The sequence below is a fragment of the Colobus angolensis genome, unplaced genomic scaffold (assembly GCF_000951035.1).
Source record: "Colobus angolensis palliatus isolate OR3802 unplaced genomic scaffold, Cang.pa_1.0 Scaffold370, whole genome shotgun sequence".
In the NCBI taxonomy this organism is placed as follows: domain Eukaryota; kingdom Metazoa; phylum Chordata; class Mammalia; order Primates; family Cercopithecidae; genus Colobus; species Colobus angolensis.
In genome coordinates, this window is record NW_012117044.1 from 1,849,663 (window position 1) to 1,876,796 (window position 27,134).

Below are 27,134 nucleotides of genomic sequence, written 5' to 3' on the forward strand. Positions count from 1 at the left end.
CCCGGGTTCAAGCAATTCTCATGCCTCAGCCTCTGGAGTAGCTGAGATTACAGGCATGCACCACCACGCCTGGCTAATTTTTTGTACTTTTAATAGAGATGGGGTTTCACCATGTTGGTTAGGCTGGTCTCAAACTCCTGACCTCAAGTGATCTACCTGCCTCGGCCTCCCATCGTGTTGGGATTACAGGAGTGAGCCACCACACCTGGTGAGATAGGGTCTTGCTCTGTTGCCCAGGCTCTGTCACCCAGGGGTGCAGTGGTACGATCTTGGCACACTGCATCCTTTACCTCCTGGGCTCAAGCAATCCCCCTACCTCAGCCTCCTGAGTAGCTGGGACTACAGGTGCATGCCACTGCCCCTGGTTAATTTTTTTGTAGAGACAGGGATCTCCCTGTGTTGCCCAGGCTGGTCTTGAATTCCTGGGCTCAAGCAATCCTCCCACCTCGGCTTCCTAAAGTGCCTGGATTACAAGTGTGAGCCACTGTGCCTGGCCGTTTATTTTGAGACCCTAAGGACCACAACACATTATTACACATTCCTGTGTACTGGTCTGGCCAGTGTCTAACCACTGGTTACCAGCCCCCAGGGCCAGGGGACAGACACACAGCGTGTGACAGGAGAGCTGCCTGTGTCCACAGCATGGGGGTGGCAGTCAGGACGTGTGTCTGGGTGCTGTTTCCCAGAGGCTGCTGGGCTGAGCATCCCCATGGCTCTGTGACCCAGCAGGGAGCTGGGTGCCCCTGCCCCTACCCCCATGACTGGCCCAGAGAGAGCTCCCTGCTCCCACAGTCATCTGCCAGGAGGATGACAATTTAAGTGAGGGAAATGGATTTTTATTTGTTTTGAAACACAAAGGAAAGATCTTTGCTCAGCCTAATTAGTTATCATTTAAAAGAACCATATGGTTTTTATTCTATATCCCAGCACCCTAGGTGGCTGTAGAGGGCAGAGGCTGTGGCTCACCTGGAACAGGTCTGTGTGTGGCCTGCCCGGCTGTCCATCCCTTCCCGCCTCTGGAGGCCCTCAGCCCTGACCCCGCCCACTCACTGTCCCTCTCTCTTGGTCATGGGCTGCTGCTTTGGGGCTGACCCCAGGGCTGGCTGGATGTGGGCAGTGTGCCCCGGTGGGCCTGGGCAGGACAGGTTGCTGGTGCCTTCCTACTGGAGCCCAGAACTGATGAGCAGCAAGACACCCTACTCTGTCTTGCCATCGTCAGTGGACAACCCATCTAGGACAGGGACCCCAGAGGGCTGATTTCACTTGGGGTGGAATCTGCACGCTGCTTCCCAGCCCCCTCCTTCATGGCACCCTGAGGGTCTTCCTGGAAAGGACAGAACTGGCCACCAAGGTTGCCTGAGTTTGCACATGACCCCATCCAAGCCTGTGCCCAGCTCTGCCCCTGGGAGGCCCAGGGCTGCCCACCCATCTGCAGGAGGCTCTTGTTACCCCTGCAGAATCTGATGGTATCGCCCCAAGAGGGAGCGAGGCCAAGGGGAGGGGGTACAGGGACCCCCAGGCAGCCAGAGTGGGAAGCCAGGCTGCCAGCGCCTGCCGGGAAAGGGCAGGGGTTCTCTGAAGTCCCACCTGCTGCATCCGTGGGCCTACTGAGTCTCAAGAATGGAATGGTTCTTGGTGGACAATGACGTTCTGTGCCCTGAGCAGGCCCAGAAGAAGCTGACTAGACAGAAAGGGAAAAGGGAGAGGCAGAAACCCAGACTGGGCAGAATCTGAGGAGTGTGAAGAGGAGACAGCCAGATTCCTTCAGTCAATTCAAATTGTATTGGGTAATAGAAGGGAATTCAGAAGGAAAAAATGAATCATGTGTCTGTAACAAAGCTTTAATCATCTGCGTCGCGCCTGTGGCCAGGCCTCTGGAGCGGGTGCCCTTGCGAGGCGCTGTTGTGCTGGTTCCCATGGCAGCCGCCTCCTTGTTGGAGTCTGGCCTGCAGCCCTTGGCCAGGTCCCGGGACTGCCCTGGCCAGCCTGGAAGGTTCACCAAGGTAAATCCAGCCCTTCTTCGCAGCACTTGAAGTTTGGCTTATGTGAAACAGCGTGACCCCTGCCCTCTGATGCCTGCCTGGCCTGGAGGATGGAGAGGCAGGGGCTGTAGGGAGCTCCCTGCCCTGCTGCAGGAATGGGACCAGCATGTGCTCCCAAGGACTGTGCTGCTGCAGAGGCCACAGGGGTTGAGAGAGAGGAGGGTGAGGACTGGAGAGGTGACTTGCAGGGGAGTGTCACCCCCGACGCCACCCACCCCTAGACCAGAGCCAGCTCTGAGTCCCCCATGCCTGGGACAGGACAGTGCAACCAGGTCAATGGATCCAACTGCCTAGAAGCAGGAGGCAGCTTCTCCTCGCTTGTTGCTGTCTGCAGCAGGTGCACTGGCTGTCCCTTGCATAGGAGGTGAGAAGGACTCAGAAGTGGGATGAGGGAGGGGGCGGCACCAGCTCCCAAGAGCTGTGTGTCTAGGGAGGCAGCTGGATAACCTATAGGGCCGCTAGTGCTCTGCAGTGCCGATGCCATCAGAGCCCACCAGGCATTGAGCCTGTCCTGAGCTTCGTGGCTTCACTTAGTGCTCACGGTCACCTGGAAAGAAGGTGCTGGAGGTGGCATCTCACAGAGGAGGGTGCCGGCTCCCAGCTGGAGTGGGGCCCACTCCCTTACCACTGGACACCCAGCCCATGCCTAGATCCAGCCTGGGCCTGCAGCCGGCCCCTGCCCATCTGCTGTGCATGGCCTCAGCAGATGGGACAAGGGCTCCCTGGAGTCAAGGGAGACACGTTTCAGCTCAGTCAGGACGGGCTGAGAGCTGGGGTTTGGGGGTGGGGAGGACGTATGAGTGTTGGCTGGGTGGTTGGGGGAGATCCCTTCCTGCCCTGGGTCAGGGAGTAGGAGGTGGATGCATCCCAGTTGAGGGAAGGGGCTCTGATGTGACCCACCTGCTGTTGAGGGCAGGCCTGGGGCCAACCTGGGCAGAGTCAGGGTGTGGCTTCTAGAGTCCTGGCTTTAGTCCCTCTAGCAGGCACTAGAATCTCAGAAATGGTGGAGACAAAGCCCCAGACTCTCCCAGGCAGGTGTCACTCACCTGCGCATTGTGGATAGATGATGTCCAGAGGGGTTGGGCAATGGCCGGTCACCTGGCCTTCTTCCACAGAGCTGGGAGGACCTGGGTGTGGTGGAGGGGCTGGTCTGTGGCTGGTCACCCAGCCTTCTTCCACAGAGCTGGGAGGGCCTAGGTGCAGTGGGGATGGAGGCGCTGATATGGGTCTTCCAGCGCCTGGGACTGCAGTGCCAGCTTGGAGAGAGCACCGTAGCCCTGGCGTGGGAAGAGGGAGCATGAGCGAGGGACACAGGTCACCAGGACAGGGGTGATAGAGAAGTGGGAGCCAAAGAGGGATGGAAGGGCTGGGAGCTGCCTGGGGCAGGCACCCCTCCTCTCAGCTCCATACAGGTCCCCCAGCCTCATGCTGGGATGGGCTGGGTCCCAGTGCGCTCTGCCAGCTGAGGGTGCAGCAGCCCCACTGGGTCTGTGGGCCATCGGCTCTCCTCACTTGGGCTCTCCTGCTGGTGAGTGACATCCAGGAGGTGAGGGTGGCCCCTACCTCATTTCTCTCCCTCCACCGTGCCTCTCAGTGCAGGTGGGACCCCAGAGGCCTCTTTTTACTGGTCTGGGAACTCAGCTCTGGACTGGCAGGGTCAGAGGATGGGAAGGGTGTGTAAGATGGGAAAGGTGAGCGGCAAAGGAGGTGCAGCTGCCTCCGCCATCTGACCAGTGCTGATGGAGCTCGGGAGGGAGATGGGGTGAAGTCTGTCCTTGCTGCATGCTGCGTGGAAGGGAGGAGGCCCCTAACCTCCTTCCCCCTCCTCTGCCACCCCATGCAGGTTCCTATCCCATCAGGAGCAGTGCCCCGCTTTCTTTCCTCCCCGAGGGTGGCTGAGCCTTCAAGCCAAGTGGGCACATTCAGCCCTCTACCTTCCTCAAGGTGGGCAGCTTCTTCCCTGTGATGTGACCCACTGCCACATCCCGACGGCCTTCTCTAGGTGGGGGCAGCCCCTGGGCTGGCTACCTAGCACTGTCTCCTATCCAGGAGGGGCTCAAATCCTCACTGAGGCAAAGGGTCCATTGAAGGTTTAGCAAAACATGTGCATTTGCACGATGAATCTTGTAACCGTGGTGTCTGCCTCCCATACACTCAAACAAGCACTTCACTTACAAATTGCACTGACTCCCTGCTGAGCCCTCCCCGCTATGTAAGGTGAGGACCCCCACAAGATGGTCCACCAAGAGAATCAGGAATCACCTGCTGCATCCTGGGAGAGTCTCCTGGGGAGGGAAGCCTCATTCCCGATGTCCTGGTGGGAAGAGCCCAGACCCTCACAGAGTGGGGCAGGCGGCCCACCCACTGTAGGCATAGACCCTGAGTACCGATGACAATGGTGGTGGCAGTGGGATGTGCCTAGGGTGCTGGTGGCTCCAGCGCCCCTGCTCCTGGCAGGGTGGGGACCAGGCCAGGTTGGGGGGCAGCCTGGCACTGCTGGGGACCCTGACCCTGGCACATCACAGGTACAGGTTTAGCAGGGCCGACACACACATCATCAGTCAGAGCATGTTTTGGAGCGAGTGAGCCAGCCAGGAGGTGGCCCAGGGAGGGTTTGCCAGAGAACTAATGGGCCAAAGCTCCCAGGCCTTGGCGCCAGCCTTTCTGTCCACTCACTCCGCTAGTCCTTTCCCAGAAGCTCCTTCCAGTCGGCTGAGGCCTCACCTCCGCAGGGAGGCCAACCTCACAGCCCAGGCAGAGGTTACTGCTTTCCCACTCATATTCCTGACCTCTCTCTCCTCGGTTGGAGCACTGATTCTCTCTTAACCCATAATATCATGTTGCCATCTGTGGCCATTATGTGTGGCACCACACAGGCTCTGTGGGGTGCTCTCTGGGGCCAGAGAGCCCTGTTTTTTTTTTCCCTGGTGTATCTCCAGTAGGGATCATTAGCACTTGTGAATGAATGAATGAATGAATGGGCAAAGAATAGGGCTCGGGGAACACCCACCTCCTTCCCCAGCCCAGTACCGATAATTTCAGAGAACTGGCCGGTTATCCCTTGAAGGGCAAAGGGCCCATTCTGTTGGGTCCATGGCATGCATCCAGCCCAGCCCAGGTAGGTGCGTGGGTCCCTCCCCTCCTGAGGCCCACCAGTGTCATGGCACAGGGCTGCCCCCAGCTCCCTCCAGGAGCATGCTTTCTCCGCCAGCCAAGAGAGGGGAGACAGGCGAGATGTGTAATTTTCAGTTGCTAATTGTGATGCCCTGCAGCTTGCTGAGCTAAAAATAGTCTCTGTTTTTGTTGAGTAGGTTAAAAAATAGAAGCCCACGTGCTGCCTCAGAAAGAAGCCCCCCCTGCCAAGGCTGGCAGAGGCAGGGGGCTGGCTGGAGCCCCTCCTCCACCTCCTGGCAGATCCCTGGGACTCATGCATGATGGGCCCTGAGGGCTGTTTTTGTCCCAGTTTTCCAGGAAGCTGAGTTTCTTAATTTGAGGTCCACAGATGAGCTTCTGAGAGCTCATCGATCCCCAGAATCATCTGCAGAAGGTCATGAGAATGTGTGCTTGTCCACATGTCTGGGCCAGGGCTTCAGCCTGCACTTGATGCTCAGGGGGCCATGCCCCCACCAGGCGCTCTCAGGGGCAATGCTGAGGTCTGAGTAACAGCAGGGCAGACCTGGGCAGACCTGCACATTACGGCCTCGTGGGTCCTGTGAGCTGAGCCTCAGTGTTCCCATCTGAAAAACGGGCCTCTCCGGGCTGCCTCCCTGGATGAGGGAGAATTGCATTAAGATGAGCCATGGAATGGCAGCACACGGCTCACTCTAACTCCTAAGGATGCACACTTAAAGCAAAGCAAGGTTAGTTAAGTGAAGGCTAATCCCTGCTTTGGAAGTTTCCAGAACTGCAGACTCTAGGATCCAGAAGGGGTCCTAGAATTCCGACAGTGTGCTAGAATCCTGCCCTAGACTGCTCTTCCCTTTGAAATTGAATGGAGGCCTGACCCTGTTCCTGTCCGGCTGTGCAGGAGACTTTGTCCCCTCCTGCCCTGTTGTCCCCACTCTCTGCTGTGGTGGGGCTGGCGGTGGATGGCCAGTTATCCCATGGGGCCCCCTTCTGATGCTCCTCCCATAGTCCCTTTTGGGGACCTGGACAGATGTACTCTGTGCACACACCCCTGAAGGGGGGCAGGGTGGGTCAATACTCATTGACCCCTGCGTCCCCCTTCCCCGGGGGTCTTTTATGAGGCCACAGTGGTGTCAGGCCTCCCGTGGCTCTGTTGGGTCTCCTCATTGCTGGGCATCCTCAGTGCAGGACACAGAAAGAACACTTGGGAGTGGGAAGGGACCCAGCTGCTGCCCAGGCCTGGACACATGATTGGGTGCACAGGAAGACGACACACACATCAGGGCCTGGCTACAGTGAGGCCACAGGTTTGGGCTGGGAGCCACTGGGCCTCCATCGTAGCTGCAGCTCTCAGGGGCTCCTGGGTGACAGGGCAGGGTGCAAGGTCTCAGAGCCCATGGCTGGAGTTTGAGTGGAGGGAAGGACTGTGCATCAGCTCAGGAAAGGTGTACATGCTGTGTGGCTGCCCCTCCTGAGGAGTGCATCCAGCTTTTGCACACATGAGGCCAGAGGCAGATGGCCTCTCTCTGTGTGCTGCCTGGGGGGCGGGCATGGGCCACATTAGAAAACTGGATAGCAGGCTGGGTGCCGTGGCTAAACCCTGTAATCCCAGCACTTTGAGACGTTGAGGCATGCAGATCACTTGAGACTGGCCAGGAGTTCAAGACCAGCCTGGCCAACATCGTGAAACTCCGTCTCTACTGAAAATACAAACATTAGCTGGGCATGGTGGTGTACACCTGTAATCCCAGCTACTCAGGAGGCTGAGGCAGGAGAATCGCTTGAACCTGTGAGGTGGAGGTTGCAGTGAGCCAAAATCGTGCCACTGCACTCCAAGCTTGGGTCACAGAGCAAAACTCTGTCTCAAAACAAAAAAACAACAAAAAACTCTCCGACGTCTCTTGAAGAGGCTGCAAAAATGAATGTCATTCATACTCTTTGGTAAAAACATCCCTCTTTTCCTCTCTCTCCCAGGATCTCTCATGGCACTGGGGCTGCATTGGGTCCCTCCTCTTACTTTCTTAAAAGGCTGGAGTTTCTCAGATCCTAGCTGCCCCTCCCCTCTTCTCACCCTGGACCCTTAGTCTAGCCGCTTCCATTCTTGCTCTCTATGCTTTTTTCCTCTCCCCAAGCTATTCTTTTCTTTTATTCATATGTAGTATTTTACATAGTTATGGGGTACGTGTATTTTTTACATGCACGAGGTGTGTGATGATCAAGGAAGGGTATTTGGGGTGTCCATAATCTTGACATTTCTATGTGTTGGGAACATTTCAAGTCTTCTATCTCTTTGGAAGTATATAGTACATTGCTGCAAACTATAGCCACCTGAGTCTGTTATGGAATATTAGAACTTATTTCTTCTATCTAAACGTGAGTCTGTACTGGTTGCCTAAGCTATCTTTGTTTCCTGCTCCTGCCCTCTAGTAGCCATTATTCTACTGTCTACCTCCATGAGAGCAAGGTTTTCAGCTCCCACCTGAGTGGGAACATGCAGCATTAGTCTTTCCGTACCTGGCTTGCTCCACTTAACATAGTGCCCTCCACTCTCAGTGCTGCGTGCTTGGCACAGTGTATTCCTCGGTGTGAAGGGGCGTGTGCATCTGTGTGTGCATGTGTGCACCTGTGTGAACCTGTGTGTGTGAGTGTTGTGGGGGGAGCTGTGAATATTCAGAAGCTAAAGTTTTAGGCTATGTCCCCTAAAAGTGCCTCTCCCCTGAGTTGTACTGAGGCCGAGCTCCAGAACATACCCACTGCAAAAGGTCCCAGAGATCCAGGGCTGTGTTCCCGCAGTCCCTCACCCAGGCTGAGCAGAGCCCTGAGAGCAGCGTTCACTTGCACTGAAGCACGCCCCGCGTGTGAGCACTCGTGCTAGGCTGGAAGCCACACTCCACGTGTCTCCCTGCCACCCCCGCCCTCCCCACAGCCACCATGAGGTTCAGGTGCGAGTACCACTAAGGCTCACACAGACGGAGGAACTGCCCCAGGCTGACCGCCGATGGGAGGCCTGGCCCACATGTGGATGCAGGCTCCTGGCCTCTCCCCTCTTGGCACTTTGGTGTCATCAGCATGTGGCTGTTCTAGAGTCAGAGGGGATTGAGAAACCAGATGACAGCCCTTCCTCTACCCTACTCACTCTACAGGGTGTGTGCAAGGTCTCAGAGCCCATCTTAGACCTGAGATCAGAGCTCAGGGAAATGTTGGCTGTGCTCGCTTTATTGGGAAGTCCCGGGCAGCAGGAGGCCGGGAGCGAGTGGAGAGATGCTGGGATGTGTTCCAACATCAGGTGGCGTCCCAGTCATCTCTGGGGAGGCTCTGTGAAACTTCTGTCTCAAAACAGTGCCGCTGGGGTGAGGATTCCTACAAGGTGTTAACCTGCCCCAGCCCCAACCTTTCCCAGGGCTGGCGGTGTCGTGAGTGCCCATGGTCCTAAGGGCCTAGGTCAGAGGCCACAGGTCAGAAGCAGTGGCACCCAGTGCTGGGCCACTGGGCACCATTGAGGCAAGGCCTAGATGTGGGTGGCACAGAACCACATATCTGGTTCCGCTCCAGGCACACAACCGCACTAGCTTCCGTCTCTCACTTCAACCTCACTGCAGCCCTGCAGGGAAGTGGGACAAGACATTCCACACCCAGTGTCCAGCCGAGGAAGCAGGCTCAGGGCGACCCAGAGGCTTCCCGCAGGTGTGGGGACAGAGCCTGTTCTCTGGTGTGCTCTGCAGTCCCAGGCCCAGGATCTGCAACTGCGGGAACAGACTCAGGTATGCGGGGCTGCAGACAAGGGCATGAGAGACCGGGGTGCAGCTGCGGGGGCCTCTCAGGATAGTATCACCTGTGGCAGACCAAGGCGGGACAGCAGCAGGACCCCATGAGTCACTTCATCCTCTGGGGGACAGCAGCACATGTGCCAGGTGGGGCACCTTGGGTCAAGCCTGAAAAGGCTGGGACAGCCACAATCAGGCGGAGTAGTGGAGGCCTGGGGAGAGCCCTGTGCCTTGTTTTCTGCCACCTCCCCTCTGGCCTGCTGCAGCACATCCCGGCAGGCAGGTGGCAAGGGGCCTCTAGGTTCAGCCTCTCTCAGGCAGCCTCCACTCCAGGCCTCCCACAGTGCTGCTGAGGCTGTGCAGGGCAAGGGTGTGACCCTCAAGGCCCAGCCAGGATGACTTGGGCTCAGATACAGGGAGGACCCGCTTCTCAAATGCTGCTCCCAGAGAGCCAAGTAAAGCCAAGTATGGAAACTGGCTCTCTCCCAAGATGGAAAGGACCCCCCTCTCACCAGCAGGCTGGGCCTCTGAACTGCCCTTGTGCCCACCGGCCCTGCGTGGGAGGTGAGAAGGGAGTGAGGCGTGTCCTCCAGGAGACAGTGAGTCACTCTTCCCCGCCTCGCTGTGAGCACGTTTCTTCTGCGTTGATTAGCTCTATAATTAGGAGGCGCTTTCCTTCCTGCCTGAACAGAGGAGGGGCTGCAAGGAGCCAGAGGGACTGCTGGGTGAAAGCCTGTCCCCCACTCCCTGCAAGGGCCTGCTGCTCCAAGGAGTCAGAGGGGCTAGTGTAGGGTGCAAGCCTGTCCCCAACTCCCTGCAAGGGGCTGCTGCTCTTCCAGGTGAGGGTTGCCACAGATATTGGTCTGGCACACTGGCTGGCCCCGGCCCCGTCTGTGCCTACATCTCGGGGGAAGGGGGAGGGTGCTTCCTGAGCCCTTCACAGGGTCTGCTGCCTCGAGATGGGTCTGATGCAGCCAGCAGCAGCTGAGGCAGGAGAGAGGCTCCCCGTGCTTCCTGGAAGTCTGTGGAAGATGCCAGTGCCTCTCCTGCCCCCGAGACCAGTTAAATTAGAGTTGTTGGGGTGGGGGTCAGGCACGGTGTCTTTGAAAAGTCGCCACGTGGTGCTGGTGTGCACGTACTACAGCCGAGGGCCTGCCCTGGTTTGTTTATTGATTGACTGATTGAGGCAGGGTCTGGTTCTGTTGCCTAGGCTGGAGTGCAGTGGTATGATCATGGCTCACTGTAGCCTCAACCTCCTGGGCTCAAGTGATCCTCCTGACTCAGCTCCCCAAGTAGCTGGAACCACAGACATGTGCCACCACACCTAGCTATTTTTTTTTTGAATTTTAGTAGAGACAGGGGTCTCTGTGTTACCCAGGCTTGTCTCCAACTCTTGGGTTCAAGCGATCCACCCACCTCGGCCTCCCAAAGTGCTGGGATTACAGGCATGAGCCTCTGTACCTGGCCCCTGCCCTGGGTTAGCCAGTGCAGCTTACCTGGAGGCTGAGGCTCTCACACAGGTGGCTTCCCGGGCCTTCCATTCACCTGCACATGATTCATCTGGTGTCTTGCTCAGCAGCAGATGTGACCCAGCAGGTCTGGCCTGGAACTTGAGATCTGCACTTTGACAAGCGACAGGTCATGCTGTAGCTGCAGGTCCAGCGGCCACACTTGGAACTGACAGGCTGTAGGGGAAGGGTCTAGAACTCTAGTGTGCAGATGAGCTACCTGAAGGGGGAGCACTGAGCCCAATTCCACCAGTTTCTGGCTCAGGAGAAGGTGCTGCTCCTGCTTCGGGGACCACACCTGGCCTTAGAGCATCCATGCAGGGTCTGGTTCTCTGGGGTCAGGGTGGCCTGCTCTGTCCAGGCCAGCCCCAGCTGGACTTGGGGTGGAGGTGATGGTTCCCACAAATGCTGGTTGAGCAAGCTGGCCTGCCACAGCCCTGTCTCTGCCTAGCCCTGGGGGGGGGGCTTCCTGAGCTCTCCACAGTGCCCAGACACAAAGGGCCAGTGTGTCTAGAATAAGCAGTGCCTCCTGTGTGAGCTGGAGAGGTGCTGAGCAATCATGCTGGTGGGAGTCAGCTCCTGGGGGTGAGGAGGCACCTGGTGCCCAGCATCTTACACAGGGGCTCCTCTGATCCTCCCTGCAAACCCCTAAAGTAGTGCTCCCTGTGCCCATTTTATAGACAAATTAAGGCTCTGAGGGTTTGAGGATCTTGATACAGCCAAGACAGGTGGTGGAGCCAGGCTCAGACTTGGGCTCCCTGCCTGCCCCTGCTGCTTGCTCGGTGTGAATCCTGGCACTGCTGCCCTCTGGCGGTGACCTGGGGCAGTTACTCAGCCCTCGTCTGCATAAGGGAATAAAGGGTTCTCTGGGAGCATAGGGGGTGATTGGGAGGAGTAACTGGGATTCTTCAACTCTAGCATTGCCGTTTTCAGTGTTCAGCACCCTGGCCATCACTGTATCATGATCGCTATTGCTGTGACTGGAGCCAAGGGCCCAGTGTGCAGTTCTTCCCTGGGAAGGGGCCGCCTGGGGGTAGACACAGCTGTTCAGATACACAGGTTTGCAGTTGCATGTTGAAGTGCCTGTCCCTGCTGTTGGGGCAAGGAGGAAGCAGGTGCAAGAACAAGTGACCTCAGGGCTGGGTGGGGGTGGCCGGCAGGGGACCCCGCAGGGGAAGTGCTGTCATCATTACCATTTCACAGCTGGGAAGGTCGAGGGCTGGCCAGAAGCACCCAGGAACAAGGAGTGGGCCTGCTGCGGGGCCAGGATTCCTGCCCGGGAAAAGCCATGTAGTGAACCTGCCTCTCCACTTGGCACTGAGCCCTAGAGACCCTCCTCGAAGTGCTCCATGGCTGGGCAGGGTGGGCCCTGCTAGGCTTGAGCTTTCGGGGGTAGAGGCTCATGGGGCATCCCCCAGACCTGCAAGGTCTTGGTTTAAAACTGTTGAGTGCAGGAGACCTAGCACTGGGCCATGTCCCCAGGTGGGTCTCCAGGTAGGCAGGACAGAAGGAACCCAGAGCACCCCACCTCTCAGGTCAGTGAGGCTCCACACAGCCCCCCTCAGGCTCTGCTGACTCCCCGAAAGGATTGTCAGCATGTGCAGAACCCCTGCTTGCCTGGGACATCCCTGCGTGCTCCTCATCCAGGCCCCCACCCTCGAAGGTGACCAGCTCCCACGTGGCCTTCCCAGCCCCTCTCTGGCTGCTGACCAGTGGGCTGGGTCCCCAGGCTGGCTCCTCAGCTCCTAGGCAGGCCTCCTGGCCCCGAGGCAGGTCTCTCTGAAGGCTGGATGTGGAGTGGCCTTGCCCTGTGGGGGATCGGCTGGGGCTGAGTTTGTGGGGTGTCAGAGTGCATCCCCCACATACTACCTCCCGATCAGAGCAGCCTGCAGTGGGAGAGGCCAGTGGCATGGCAAATGCCCTCTTTGATGACCCCAAGAGCCTGGGGTGAGGAGGCCCAACTGACCAAGGTTACCACCTGCTGGTCACCTTTTGAACCCAGAACTGTGATCTTGGGGAAGTTGTCTCAGAGTGCATTGGCCTCAGGTAAGATGCCTGAGACAGTGCTGAGCAGCTGTGGGCAACAAGAGGTCTGTGAGCCCACCTTCATGACTTCATTGCACAAATGGTCACTGAGTGCCACCCTGGGCCAGCAATAGGACACACAGGTGAATGATACAGCCACTTCTGGCTTTGTGGGTCAACAGTCTAGGTTAAACCCACGGAGGCTTCCTGGAGGTGGTGACACCTAGGCTGGACTTGGAACTCCTGGAATTTCCTTAATTGAGTTCCTTCCCACTGTGCCTCAGTTTCACCATCTGAAAAATGAAGGATTGGCTCACATCAGTGGTTCTTGGGCTGGAGTAGAGGGTGTGTTGGAGTACAGAAGCAGCCACCCCGAGTTTCTGACCAGCAGGTCTGGGGCTAGGCCTGAGAATGTGCATTCTAACTTGTGTGAGGCACCACTGCTGGCCTGAGTTTGAGGGGAGCATTGTGTGAGTCTGAGCCATGACCTCCCTGCCCTGGAAAGGGGACAGCACTGAGCCTGGGGGCCTAGAGATTCCACCCAGCCTCATTGTGGGGCCTTTGGTTGCGTCCTTGCTGTCCTTGCTAAGGATTTTCTAAGAATTCCAAGGAAACCTTTAGGCGTTTGGTGGGAAAACCAGTGTCATCTGGGCCGGATGTCCTTTCTTCCCTGGTGGCAGGGACAGGGATGTGCTGTGTGTGTGTGTATGGGGGGGCGGGCGGTGGGCAGGTGGTCCGCTCTCTGCTTGTAAGGCCCCTACAGGGCAGGGGCCCATGGTCCTGTCATGGCACTGAAGTAATCATGGCAACATGCTCTGCCCAGAGGGGAAACTAAGAGCAAAATGGCAGGAGGGCCTGGCTCCTCCACCTGACCTCAGCTGCTGGCACCTGTGCTGCCTTCCCTTGAGGGCCAGGAGGGTGAGGCTGGTTCTGTGTGCAGACAAGGCCATAGGCAGGCCACCCCTGGCTCTCAGGCTGGCAAATGCTGCATTGCCCAGTCTCCACTTGGCTCCTCCCAGGCATGGTTGGCTGTCTGGGGCACTGGGGAAACAGGCCCAGAGGGCTTCAGACTCCCTTAGGCTTCACAAGAACTCCTAGCTGCAGGGTGTGGTGAGACCTTGAGCCCCGTCACAGTGGGCCATGCCATGGAGGACAGTCCCAGTGTGGGCACCGAGCCCGCCAGGAGGCCCAGCTGCTCAGACATCTGCATCTCAGGAGCACTCAGATTCACTCAAAGCCAGTTCCAGATCTCTCTCCAGCCCCGCCCACCTCATATTGGTCAGCCGCTCGGCCCCAGACCTTCACCGTGTGGAGTGGCCCTGCTCACCACTCCTGCTACCACCTGCCTGAGCAAGCTCTCCCTGGGCTGTGGCAAGACCCACTGTTCACGCGGCAGCCACCATAAGTCAGACTACTGTGCTCAGAGCCCCAGGCTCCCACCTCACGAAGCAGCACATGCAGCCTGTGTGTCCGGCCCCTAGTCCTCAGACTGCCCTCCCAGCTCCTGGCTGCACACATCTCTGGGTCAGGACCTCAGCACCCGCTGTCCCTCATGCCTAGGGTGTTCCTTTCTTATCCTGGGAGCTGCGTGGCCAGCCCCATCAGTTGTTCACAGCCCTCTCACCCCAGGCGGCCCTGACTGCCCACCGCGGGCTCCCTGTCCCTCCTCGGACGATTTCTCCAGAGTTTCTCTTCTCTGCTGGCTCTGAGTGTCCAGGGCCCTGGAATGAGGCCTGGCCCACAGGGAGCTGAAGACACAGTGATCAGATGTGCAGCAGCTGGCGGACCACTGAGGAGCCCGCCTGCCCCTGCCCTGGGATGCGGGTACCCTCTGCCAGTACTGCTATGCCCCTGCCACGCACCCCTGTGCACATGCATGCAGGCTGCAGGCTGCCTGGGAGGAGGGTCTGTGGAGCTGTGGAGGCGCCTTTGATGCCTCATGTCCTTGCTCTTTTCTCCCAGGAAACTATGCCCCAGACGTCCGTTGTCTTCTCCAGCATCCTTGGGCCCAGCTGTAGTGGACAGGTGCAGCCTGGCATGGGGGAGCGTGGAGGTGGGGCCAGTGGTGGCTCCGGGGACCTCATCTTCCAAGATGGACGCCTCATCTCTGGGTCCCTGGAGGCCCTGATGGAGCACCTTGTTCCCACAGTGGATTATTACCCCGATGTGAGTACGTGGGGTCTTGTGGAGTGAGACTCATGGGGTGACCTGGGCTCCAGCAGATGTCAGGTGTGGGAGGGAGGCCCCCACAGAGTGGTAGAGCTGGACGGGGCTGCAGGAGGGGCAGGACAGTGGAGGGCCCAGGCCCACCTCCAGGGCCTTCTCTGCCTTCTGCTCTGCATACACCCCCAGCTAGCAGGGGGCCTGGTAGAACCTGCTGTGACTTCCCTGCTGCTGCCCCAGGCAGGAGGAGATGATCCTGGGGACACAGGAAGCAGAAACACACAAGGGCCGAGCAAGGCCCTGAGTTCTGAGCAGGGCCTCCAAGGAGGAAGAGGAGTTTTAAAGGGCAAAGCCAGCACTTGGGGTCCTGGCGAGGGCATGCCCAGCCCAGGTCCTGGAGCCCAGGGCTGAGCTGGGAGGCTGGTTTGTACGTAAACCCTGGTGTTCCAGAATGAAGAGGAGATGGCCCGGCTTGCCCTGCCCTGTCAGCAGAGCACTGTTCAGGCTGACTCGGGGACTGTTCCTAGGCAACAACCCTAATCCTCCCTTTTCACCTCAAGGTGGCATGATACAGTCTTGGAACAGAGAAAGCATTCCCTTGTCAAGTGTGGCTTCCCTCCCCCTGGAGGGTGATGTCTTTTCACAGCAGTGGCACTGGGCCTGCCAGCTCCCTCTTGTGAGCTGAGCATTTACCCTCTGGGAGGGCCAGTCCTGCCCACGTCATGCTACCCCCTCTCCCTCCCTGCCCCGCTTGTCAGCCTGGGAGTCAGACAGCTTGCAGGGAGGTGGGCAGGAGGGATGCTGCCCTCTAGCTTCCAATGAACGGGGCTGCAGTCAGCCTGGCATCTCCACCTGCCAGGCTTCCTCTGCCTTCTGGGCTTTGGGTGAGGCGGCCTTGCCTTTCTGTTGCCCACTCCTCCTCCTCCTCCATCTGTCCTTCTGTCCGTCCCATAAGCCCTATCAGGGTTTGCCTGGGGCCGGAGATGGCAGTGCAGACAGGCTGGTGAGTGCTCACAGGGCAGAGCCAGGGGAGAGGCCCAAGGCCCTGAAGTAGTCCAGGGCAGGACCATCTGTGGGACATGGGCCTCATGCCGCAGCTGGAGAAGCCGCCCCTCTCAGAGGCCTACCCCAGAGGAGCCAACTTGGCAGTCATCCAGTGTGGTCCCTGTGCCCTGGGATCTGACCAGCTTCCCAGGAGAGGACAGAGGGATGGTAGGGGCAGGAGAGTCCAGTTGGGCATTGGCTCCTCTGCCGAGCATCTACCCCTCCCCCGTCACCCCACCATTCCGCATGTGCATGGGTAGCTGAACACACTCACATATGCACACAAACACACACACATGGTCTCCGTGCTCCTCCTTGGAGATGCACAGGCTCTCCCCTTGGGTGCCCTGCCCTTGGCCAAGAGCTCCATGACGGGCCTTTCCTCCACGTTTTGGTTGTCTCCTTAGCAGGTAGACCCTGAGAGATGTGCTGGCTCTGACCCCCCAAGTCCCCATGCTGCACAGCCTGGGGCAGGGCGTGGGAAGTTTGCAGGATGTCAGAGGAGTCCCCGGTGCTCCAGGGAGGACTGCGGTGGGCAGTGCCAGCCCAGGCCCCTGAGTCCTGCTCCAGGAGGCCTGTACTCCCAGCAAATACAACCTGGCTTGCTTCTGGCTAGGGCAAGAAAAACCGGGTTATTTGGGCTGGGAGTAGGGGCACAGGCTCCTGGGCAGCCCAGCCTGCAGCAACTACGTGGGCAGAGTCCCTCTAGGGAGTCCCAGGCAGTCTCCCTGACCTGCAAGTCTACCCTGTCCACAAGCAGGAGCCAAAGTGAAGTTCCCACAGACACTGACCCTCATTAGACAAAAGGCCCAAGAACCCAACCCATGAGGATCTCGATGGAGGGCATGTGGATGTGGTATGGAGGCGCCCTGCTCTGGCAGTCAGGGTCTAGGCCCAGAGCTGGTCAGAGTGTGCAGGGACCCCCACCACCATTGCTTCTCAGGCCCCGCCCCTGCTGATGGGGCCTCGGCCCTGCTGATGAGGCCCCGCCCCATGGATCAGCCCTGCTCCCGATAGGCCCCGCTCCTGTGCCAACCTCCCTCATCCCCCACCCTCCCCACCGCTGACCTCCAGCCCGGCCCACAAGGATCTGAAGAAGCAGCTGGCTTGCATCCTGGCGCAGCGAGCCCCATGGAGCCCTACCAACGTCCCAGTCTGGGGTTAGCCCTATGGTGGCTTGGGGCAGAGAGGGGGAGAATCCCAGTGGAGGAAGGCTGCTAGGAGCCCTCGGAGAGCTGCTGGGAGGCGGGGCTCGAGCTGTGCCTCCTAGGTAGGCAGGGCCGAGGTAGCAGTAAGAGGAGGAAGGGCCTGCAAGGCGAAGGGAACCGGGCAGGCGAAGGCATGGCCGCCGGACGGGCGGTGCTGGGCCTGGGAAGCAGCCGGGAAAGGTGAAGCAGCGCGGTGAGCCCCCGGGGGGCCTGCTTCCGCCAAGTCTCACCCTCCCTCCGCCCTCTCTTCGTCTCCTGCCTTCAGAGGACGTACATCTTCACCTTTCTCCTGAGCTCCCGGGTCTTTATGCCCCCTCATGACCTGCTGGCCCGTGTGGGGCAGATCTGTGTAGAGCAGAAGCAGCAGCTGGAGGCCGGGCCTGAAAAGGTGATCCGGGGCCTGGCTGGGGCACGGGTAGGGGCAGGGGGCGGGAGGTGAGGTCAAGGCTAGGGGCTGGAGGCATGGGGCGGGGTTCCGGGTGGAGTTGGGGGGCGCGGTCAGGGCTAGAGTTGGGCGTGGCGTAGCTGGGGTTGTAGGGTGGGGTCCAGGGTAGTACCAGGGGGTGGGGTCATGTCTGGGGTTGGGGCGTGGCCTGGCTGGGGCTGTGGGGCGGGTCTGAGTTGGGGCGTGGCGTCACACCAGGCTGGGGTGAGGTCTGGGATGGAGCTGCGGGTTGGGTTAGGGGCGTGGTGGGAGGGGGAGGCCCGAGCCGGCAACGTGGGCGTAATCCCGTGGTTTGGAGGCTGTGCGGCGTGGGCGAAGAAAGCTGCAGGGCTGCGGACTGGGTGGTTCAGGGGCCGGGGGCGGGGTCCAGCGGTCTGAGTGGGCTGGTGTGGGCTGGCGCAAAGTCTTGGTGGGCGCAGGAGGGGCTTGGCCCGTGGTGCGTTCTGAGGGATTGGAGGATGGGGGCGCGGCGCCTGAGCATCGGGCACAGTCCCCCCCCATGGGGGTAGAGGCGGCGCGGGTATCTTCCGAGAGGGTCGAAGTCGTTTCAGCCAAGAGGGCCAGTCCCCATGCTCTAGGCCCTGTGCTGGGTGGGGTCGTGCGTGCCTGTGGACTAGGGCGCGGGGGCGCGTCGCCTCTCCTCAGGGTCACACCCCTTTCAGCGCTGTCGCCCTGCTTTCAACCGCGGGGGGCAGACGGGAGCTCTCCTCTAACTGGATGGCTTGGCTTGGGTTATTTTACTGTGTTGCTTTTATGGGTGACTTCTAATTATAGCAAATAGAATTAGTTTTTTGTCACCTTAGAGATGGGGTAGGTTTTTTGAATATAAGTTTGTTTAAGTGAAAAAGAAAGCCAACTTAAGGGGAAGAAAGAAGGAACCAAACAGGAGTCGTGTGGTGGTTCAGGTCTGGCCAAACTGCAGGTGGCACGCAGTTGGGGGCTGTGCCCAGCACAGGCCCTGGGGTGTGGCTCGGGGATGTGGGAAGCTTGCACAATTTGCCATCTTGTCCTCTGCTCTGCCCTGTGGGGCCTCACTCTGTATCCTCTGCTGCCCCAGGCCAAGCTGAAGTCCTTCTCAGCCAAGATCGTGCAGCTCCTGAAGGAGTGGACGGAGGCCTTCCCCTATGACTTCCAGGATGAGAAGGCCATGGCCGAGCTGAAAGCCATCACACACCGTGTCACCCAGTGCGACGAAGTGAGTCCTCCCTGGGCTCTGGTCAGGGTCCTTGGATGTGTGTCAGGGTCTGCCCTTGGGAGGGTGGGGGCTTCGGGGATAATTTTGTAGGTGGTCCCCTTCTATGTTACTCCCCCAGGAGAGTTGCTGAGTGGCCCCATTCAACCTCCCTTCCCCCAGATGACAGCTCAGCTGGCCAGCAGTGGGCCAGGGTCACTCATGATACTGCACACAGGGACCTTGCAGCCCAGTTGCAGGCCTGGCGATCATTGCCTCGACCCTCTCCTGGCCCTTGCTGTTCTTGTCCCTGGAGTGGGAGCCTATTGAGAGTTTGTAAGATTCTGCCTGTCCTGGATTAGTGAGAGGAGGTGGGGGTAAGGCTTTAAATAGGCCTCCCATTTTTCAAATGTCTTCACCCTTGCCTTTGGTGGAGAGAGAACTGGAGATGCCTGGGCCAACTGGGCCTCCACAGTAGAAGCATTCCCTATGCTTAGCAGCTCCTATTCACCCAGAGTACTCCAGGAGGAGCCAGGGATCCCAGGCTGCCCCCACCTAGGGGGCAGAGACTCCTGGCTTTGGCAGAAGCCTTTCCCATGCCTTGAACTGTTCTATGGGCCGCTCCTGCTGCAGGAAGCACCTCAGTGGGCCGCCTCTGAAAAAGTCATGCTTTTCAGACCCAAAAGCTCAGCCTTGAGCCTGTCTCTGCCCTTGGCCTTGTTCTGCAGCAGGACAGCCCACTGAGACCCCTCCCCAGCAGTCCTCAGAGGAGCCCACACTGTGCCCCACTTTGTCCTTGAAGGCCTGAAGGCTGAGGTTTAGATAGGAGCTGTGGGCTCACGTTGGTCAGGCACATCCCTGGAGGTGAGATGGATCGTACCCACAGTGGTGGTGGCCTTGCTGCCAGCCCATGCTGGCACCCTTATTGCCCTCAACCCCACAGGAGAATGGCACAGTGAAGAAGGCCATTGCCCAGATGACGCAGAGCCTGTTGCTGTCCCTGGCTGCCCGGAGCCAGCTCCAGGAACTGCGCGAGAAGCTCCGGCCACCGGCTGTAGACAAGGGGCCCATCCTCAAGACCAAGCCACCAGCCACCCAGAAGGACATCCTGGGCGTGTGCTGTGACCCCCTGGTGCTGGCCCAGCAGCTGACTCACATTGAGCTGGTCAGTGCTGCTCCATGCCCTGACTAGGGGGCGGGGGCTGCGGGACCACAGTGCTGCTTTCAGCACAGCACTGCAGGCCCCTGCTAGTCACACTGAGCCATCAGGGAAGCCCGCTTGCGAGTCCCAACTGCTACAGTTCATGCCAGGTGTGTGTCCATCTGAGTGGCAGGCACCTCTGTGCCTGGCATTCACGTCCTCAGGAGCACAGCAGTGCTGTGTCAGTGGGAGGAGCTGGAGTAGCATCGTCCTGCAGTGGGGACTGCAGTGGCCCTAGGATGGAGGACTGTCCTGGGAGGAGGTGAAGGTCCTATGCCCTGGGCAGCTCCTCCTCTCCCTGTGCCCATGCCTATGCAGTGCTGTCGCTTCTCCAGGGGAGGCTTGTCACCTTCCCTTTGCTGTCTTCCACCCCAGGACAGGGTCAGCAGCATTTACCCTGAGGACTTGATGCAGATCGTCAGCCACATGGACTCCTTGGACAACCACAGGGTAAGTGGGCCAAGGCCCATGGCACCCCTGCCAGTCCTGTCTGCCTGGCACTTGCACTCCATGCAGGGTGGGTGTGGACCTCACTTAGCATGCCCCGAGCGCCTCTGGAGTGCTGGGCCATGAGCCCTGATGGATATGGCACTGGCCCTCCTAGCACCTGCTCCAAGAGGCCTTAGATGGCTGTGCTGGTCATGGATGATGAGTGCTGGGAAAGGTCACAGACTTGGGCCGGGGAGCCAGCCTGGCCTGCCAGCTCTGCACTGGGCAGCAAGGAGCAGGCAGGCATGATCGAGGCTGCTGCAGTGTAGGCTGAGCCATGGCTGGGGACCAGGGCCAGCTGTGGGGACTGAGTTGTCCAGCCAGGGTCCTCCAGGCCCCCTATGACCTGCTGTGTCCTTTCCAGTGCCGAGGGGACCTGACCAAGACCTACAGCCTGGAGGCCTACGACAACTGGTTCAACTGCCTGAGCATGCTGGTGGCCACTGAGGTGTGCCGGGTAAGTGCCTATGGCAGACATGGTGGGGTGGCTGCCATGCCCACACCCAGCAAGGCCCTGATCCTGCCCCAGAAGTTAGATGATGGAACTTTAAGAGTGAATGCACGAAGTCCCTGTTGCATTGTCAGGGCCTTGGTGGTCCGCCGATCCCAACATACAGCGATTCCTTCAATGACAACAGACACCCTGTCCATAGAGTGCTCCCCATGCCCCGCACCATTTTTCTTGCCTGTGTGAGGCTTTGCCGGCCCTCACAGCCCTCTGGGGCAGATGGTGCCCTCCCTTTGATGACTGAGGAGCCTGAGCATAGGCTGTGCGCATGTCTGGGCCTCCCAGACACAGCCATAGACCTGGACCAGCCCACTGTGGCCAGAAGCTAAGTCCCAAGGTCCCCCCTGCCCCCTGTTCCTCTGCCCGGTGGCCCCAGCTCCTGCTGTCCCCTGGCAGCGCCGTGCTGAGGTCACCTGCCACCTTCCAGGTGGTGAAGAAGAAACACCGGACCCGCATGTTGGAGTTTTTCATTGATGTGGCCCGGGAGTGCTTCAACATCGGGAACTTCAACTCCATGATGGCCATCATCTGTGAGTGACTGGGCACCCAGGGTGGGGCTGCTGCGTGGCCCGCCCCCCAGCCCTGACCCTACCTGCTGTCCTCTGCAGCTGGCATGAACCTCAGTCCTGTGGCGAGGCTGAAGAAAACTTGGTCCAAGGTCAAGACAGCCAAGTTTGATGTCTTGGAGGTAGGCACCTGAGTCCCTGTCACAGCTGCGAGCCACACCCACTTTGTGGTGAAGGGCTCGAAGGGGGCCCTGACAGTGGGGGTGGGGAGCTGCTGTCCTCTCCCTGGGGTCAGCACCTACCTGCTGGCTGAGTTGGCCTGGCGTGTTTGTCCTCCAGCAGTGGGGACTTAAGGTGTCCTTGGTTACTTCAGGCGGACCTGGCATCGCCTAAGGCGAGTTCCAGAGTGGAAGGCGGTTAAGCAAGAATTTGACAAGAGTGGGGTTGTGTTGGAAGACACTGCCTTTTCCTTGGTCAGTGTCTCCAGGTCCTGGCTTGTCTAGATGGCCCAGAGGCCAGCAGACAGGATCACCTGCAGCCTTCCTCAGATGTGTGTGATCACAGAGTCCATTTTTGCAAAGCATGTGTCTTGTAGAGCTGATCAGGTCTGGGAGATGTTGATCTAAGTAGAGGAGCAAAGGGAAGTCTCAAAGGAAGGAGGGCGAGGGGCTCAGGCCTGGCAGGCAGGGCAATGACACTTCTTTATGGCTTTCCAGAGGACGCCGGGACCTGAACTCAGAAGCCCTGGCCCCAGAGCTCAGCCAGGCAACCTTGGGCGTCCCCTCCCCTGTGCTAACTCCCAGGCTGCCCAGGGGCCAGGTGCCTTCTCTGTCTGCTGCCTCCTGCTCTGCAGAGGGGTGTCCTGAGCAGGTCAGAGGGGCATGGGGCTATGATGCTCACCAGGTCCTCCCTGTGCCCACAGCATCACATGGACCCGTCTAGCAACTTCTGCAACTACCGCACAGCCCTGCAGGGGGCCACGCAGAGGTCCCAGATGGCCAACAGCAGCCGTGAGAAGATTGTCATCCCTGTGTTCAACCTCTTCGTTAAGGACATCTACTTCTTGCACAAAATCCACACCAACCACCTACCCAACGGGCACATTAACTTCAAGGTGAGCTCAGCCCTGTGGGGTCCCAGCACAGGGCAGGCCAGGTGGAAACTGTCTTGAGCTACTGGAGCTGCCAGGCAGTAGCCCTGGGTCAGGGTCTGTGGGTTTCCTGAGCACTGCCTGAGGTTCACAAGGGCCTTCAAGACCGAAAGCCTTATGGTGGGTCAGGGGTGCTGTTTGACTGCGAGGTTTGAGGTGTACCCGTCTATACTTCTGGGTGGATGGCCTAGTTGCAGAGCTTGGAGTCACAGGGAATTGTATTTATCCAGGACCGTGGTTCCAGCCTGGCCCCAACAGGGAGACAGCCCTGTCCACCCCTGTGGGATTGGAGGTCAGGAGGGGTTTAGGTAGGAAGGGACTTGAGTAGGGAGGAGGCGGCAGAGAATTCCAGATGGAAGTGAAGAGCCTGCCTGGTGGGCCTGAAGGCACCTGGTGAAGATGGGAGGGTGGGACATAGGTGGCAGGGCAGGTGTAGGCAGCTCTAGGCTGCCAGATGCCTACCTCACACAGGTGAGGGGTGGGCAGGAGCAGGGATCCCTCTGAAGGTCCCAGAGAAGGGACATCATGACACATTCTGGTTGGCGCCACTGGGCTGGGTGTGGATGGGGTGCCTGCCTCAGGCTGGAGTCATCAGTAGGGCCTTCTTTGGGTCCCTGCACAGAGAGGCAGAGACCCTGCTGTCGGCCTGATGGCCCAGGTGGAGGGCTAGATAGAGTGGCCTTGGGGAACACCTGCTGGCTCTGAGGCTGCAGGGCATGCCACCCATGGCCACAGAGTCAGTGTGCAGGGCCACTGTCCCATCTTGCTGGGACCAGTGAAGTGGGCAGGAGACTGAGGCCAAAACCTGCGTCCCCTGCCCTGACCGAGTGTTTGGTGCTTAAGGTGACAGATGAACATCAGTTGGTTTTGTTCCCTTCAGAAATTTTGGGAGATCTCCAGACAGATCCATGAGTTCATGACATGGACACAGGTAGAGTGTCCCTTCGAGAAGGACAAGAAGATTCAGAGTTACCTGCTCACGGCGCCCATCTACAGCGAGGAAGGTGAGGGCTGCCTCCCAATGCAGCATGCCTCCCTCCCCACCTGACTCCTTGTCCAGGCCCGGTGCCCTTTGGGGTTGCCCTGGGAGGTGGCCTGCTGGCTGCTCCATGTCACACAGGGCAGGCTCTGCTCGCACGGGCGAGTGTGCATGAGGGTGGGTCGTGGGATGGATGGAAGAGAAGAACAAGAGAGTCGGTTTCCAGTGGCCACTGGAGAGGGTCACATGGGGTTAGGGCAGGAGCTGCAACACGAGGAACCTTCCTAGAGTCCCCAACAGGCAGCCTGAGAGCCCCACACAGCAGAGAACTGTGTTCAGCCCAGCCAGAGGTCACTGTCCCCTTGTCCTGGGCTGCACCCTTGAAGGGACAGCTGGGTTCAGACAGACACTGCATGGGGACGCAGGCTCTGAGGGACTTTCCTGTCTCTCAGCTCTCTTCGTCGCCTCCTTTGAAAGTGAGGGTCCTGAGAACCACATGGAAAAAGACAGCTGGAAGACCCTCAGGTAGGAGAGTGCCAGGGACATGGGAGTCTGTGAGGAAGAGGGAGGACTCAGGGTGGGCACAAGGGTCACCCTCCTGGAAAGGGGGCCTGGGCACTGCCACGTCCCTGGTGCAGGGCTGCCGGACATGTTTGATGGGAGGCTGAGGATGGCTTAGACCCGCCGCCCTGCTCGGGCCTGAGTGCTGCCTGTCCCCTGTCCCCCTCTAGGACCACCCTCCTGAACAGAGCCTGAGGCGGATGCAGCCCGCGACGCCAGAGGAAGCACGCGCACTAACTGGGTTTAAATTTCGACTGATGTGGGTTGAGATGAGGAGGCCTCACTGGTTGGGGTCCATTTTGTATATAACTTTTATGAGAAAAAAATGGTAATTATTTCATGCATCAACCTTTGGCACTTACAAAGTTTTTTTTGTTTATTTTAAATAACAGGGCAGGGCCCTGCTTTGGGGAGGGAGAGGGGAGAGTATCATGGGAGATGGCATCCATGATAACATCTTATTCTAATGAAATGTAGATTTTTATTTTCTACTTTTGATTATTAACATCTTACGAAAAAAATATTTTAAAAAACCCAACCAAAACCAACGTGAGCCCTGCCTGCTCGGACGCCTTTCCAGCCAGTGTCTCTGACGTCGGGGTTAGTGCCTTAGAGGGTCCTGGGGTCTGGTCTTCCTGCTCTGTGGTTCGGGCTGTGGTGAGTCCCACTCCGTCTGGGCGCCTGCCCTCAGGAGGGCTGGGGGCTGGGAGGTCACGTCCGCACACTTCTGGAAGTGAGCCTTTGAGTACAGGCTGTCCAAAGTTTACATTTTCATTTTCCTTTCAGGGATTTGTGGGGTCAGGGAGGGGCAGGGGGCACCTGGCAGCATATTTTCTGTGACAATGTGTCCAGCAAATCATTCTTCAACTACATTTTAGAAAGCAGGAAATCTAAAATAAGGGAAGGAAGCATGGAGTTGTCAGTTTTTTGGGCTGCGACTGAAAGACACACTGAGCTGTGATGAAGAAAAATACACGGCTGACTCCAGGGTGGTGACATTTAGAGCTAGTCTTGAAACCTACCTACAGAGGGGAGGGAGCCAACAGCCCTCCTCCCACCTGGGTGGGCAGCGCCCCTAATTGGAATTGGAAACAAAATTCGCCAGGCCATACTGCTGGAGCCCATTCAGATAAAACTGCCCAATACTGAGGGGTGTTTTCCACACCCAGCTAGAGGAGCACACTCCATTTTCCCATGTCTGACTTCCTGGTGTGAGCCCTGGGCCCTACTGACCATGGCGCAGGACAGCTGTCCTTCAGAAAGCGTGAGGTCTATCCACGCGGACCGTCTCCCTTGCAGGAATTCCGCACCCTCGTCCCTCTCTGCATTCCCGGCTTCTGCAGGAGCCTTGATTAATGGGGAAGCCTGGGTGAGGATGGGCCAGGTCCCAATTCCCAAAGCTCCTGGGAGAGCCTGAAGACACTGGGAGAGGCTGGGCCTGGGGAGGAGGCAGCCCTAGGCCCGCTGCCCATGCCTCTGGTCCTGGGTGGAGCAGGAATAGTTCCACTGTATTGTCACAGTGTGTTTGCACTTTCTGAGGTTCTAGCTAGTACAGATTGTATATTGATAGTACATATTGCTTTGTTTATGTCTTTGAGATGAGAAAGGCTTAAAACTTGAGAATATATATTTGGAATACAGCCTTAGAACGGTTTCTGTACACATCCACGTGCACTTCACGGGTGATCAGTTCTAGTACCTACTTGAAACAGTGTCTATGTTTGCTACTTTATTTTCCCAATTTGATACATACCCTGATTTGATGTTTTGGTATTTAAGATGAACTCTGAGTATGAAGCTGTACCATAATGCAGGATGTCAGTTTTGGTGTGACTGGACATACTTGCTTCAATAAAAGAACACGTCACTCCCCTCCCTTGCCTGCTATGTGTGTACGGTGAGGGGGCAGCCCTGCTGCTGGCTGGAGACATGGGTCCTCTGGGGCAGGGAGGAGGGTGAGGCTGCTAGGCCTGCTGTGGCCTTCCCAGGAGGGACTGGGCAAGGGACTTTTGTCTCCAGTTGGCAACACTTTCTGACAATGGGCTTTCCACTGAATAAGGCAAGACTCGAAAAAAGCTATAAGAGGCATGTTTAGTCCTACTTTCCTCAATGTGAGCTCCAAAAAGATGTCACTGGCTGCTGTATTGCATGGTCACATGGTCATGTAAGTTCAGGATACCTCGTTAAGCCAGGCTGTATGGGCTGTGTTACTGCAGAGGAGTTAGATGGCCTCTCTGGGGCAGGGGAGGTTGGGGAACCCCTGGACGCAATCCTGCAGGGCAGCCTGCAGAAAGCAGGTCTGGAGGGGCTGCTTCTGGTGTCATGAGTTATACTTAAGAGTAACAGAGAAGAGGGGTTCTTTGGGGGCACATGAGAGCTCGAGGATTGAAGAAAAAGAACTAAGGCTCCAGAACCAGGACATGGTACTCCTATCTGCTCCTCCAACCTGCCCATTCCCGCGGTTCTCAGGCCCAGACTAGGTGGGGACTGCACCCCAGGGATAACTCAGCTCATCCTTCACTATGCGCTGAGTGTCATCATTCCCACGAGATGAGCGCCATCCCACAGAAACCTTTCTGGGGTAAGGGAATGTCCTGTATCTGTGCTGTCCAGTACAGCAGCTGCCAACCACATGTGGGTCCTGTCCACTGGGATGTGGCCAGTGTGACCCAGGGGCTGAATTTGGGATGTGAATTTGGAGAGCCAGGGGCCCCTGTGTTGGATGGAAGCTGGGCCCTGGGGCCTTGCCACCCCATTCAGTGGGCAGTACAGGACAGGTGCTCAGGTGTCTGTGGAGGAAATGGGGACATGGAGATGATGCTTGAGCTTTTAGTGAATGATATTTTTTAGGTCTTTAAATCCAATGGCATCCCTAATTTCCTGGTGAAGTTATTTTTGGGTGTTCATCTGCCTCAGCTGAATAAGGGGGAGTGCATAATTTGCCCTGGCCTTGGATACAACCTCAAGCTGGGCGGGCCATCCTCTGCCATGGGCAGTGGCTCTCAAGCGTGGGTCCCTGGGAACCTGTTTGAATGTCCATTCTTAGGCCCCTCCACACACCTCCTGAACTGGCAACATGGTGGGGGCCTAGTCCAAGCCCTGGGCCGCACAGTACGTCCGAGAAGCACTCGGTGGGTGACAGTCTATATGCATTGTGACCAGCACATCCCTGTGTGATGGCTGAATGTCACCCTTCACACACGTTTCAGGAACAAATGGATGTCAGAGTGTCAGATGTAGCAGA

General features: G+C 58.2%; 1 protein-coding gene across 1 annotated transcript in view; it reads left to right on the forward strand.

Moving 5' to 3' along the window:
* Nucleotides 1-25,763, forward strand: part of RASGEF1A (RasGEF domain family, member 1A) — a 34,792-nt gene extending 9,029 nt beyond the window's left edge. Inside the window, exons 2-13 of the mRNA XM_011953802.1 lie at nucleotides 14,428-14,631; nucleotides 17,146-17,268; nucleotides 18,383-18,520; nucleotides 19,440-19,661; nucleotides 20,073-20,147; nucleotides 20,551-20,643; nucleotides 21,122-21,224; nucleotides 21,303-21,382; nucleotides 22,123-22,314; nucleotides 23,231-23,354; nucleotides 23,782-23,854; nucleotides 24,061-25,763. Of these exons, the coding sequence (XP_011809192.1) occupies nucleotides 14,428-14,631; nucleotides 17,146-17,268; nucleotides 18,383-18,520; nucleotides 19,440-19,661; nucleotides 20,073-20,147; nucleotides 20,551-20,643; nucleotides 21,122-21,224; nucleotides 21,303-21,382; nucleotides 22,123-22,314; nucleotides 23,231-23,354; nucleotides 23,782-23,854; nucleotides 24,061-24,085 (1,452 nt within the window). The 3' untranslated portion in view covers nucleotides 24,086-25,763. The remainder of the gene's footprint in view (nucleotides 1-14,427; nucleotides 14,632-17,145; nucleotides 17,269-18,382; nucleotides 18,521-19,439; nucleotides 19,662-20,072; nucleotides 20,148-20,550; nucleotides 20,644-21,121; nucleotides 21,225-21,302; nucleotides 21,383-22,122; nucleotides 22,315-23,230; nucleotides 23,355-23,781; nucleotides 23,855-24,060) is intronic.
* The last annotated feature ends 1,371 nt before the right edge of the window (nucleotides 25,764-27,134 follow it).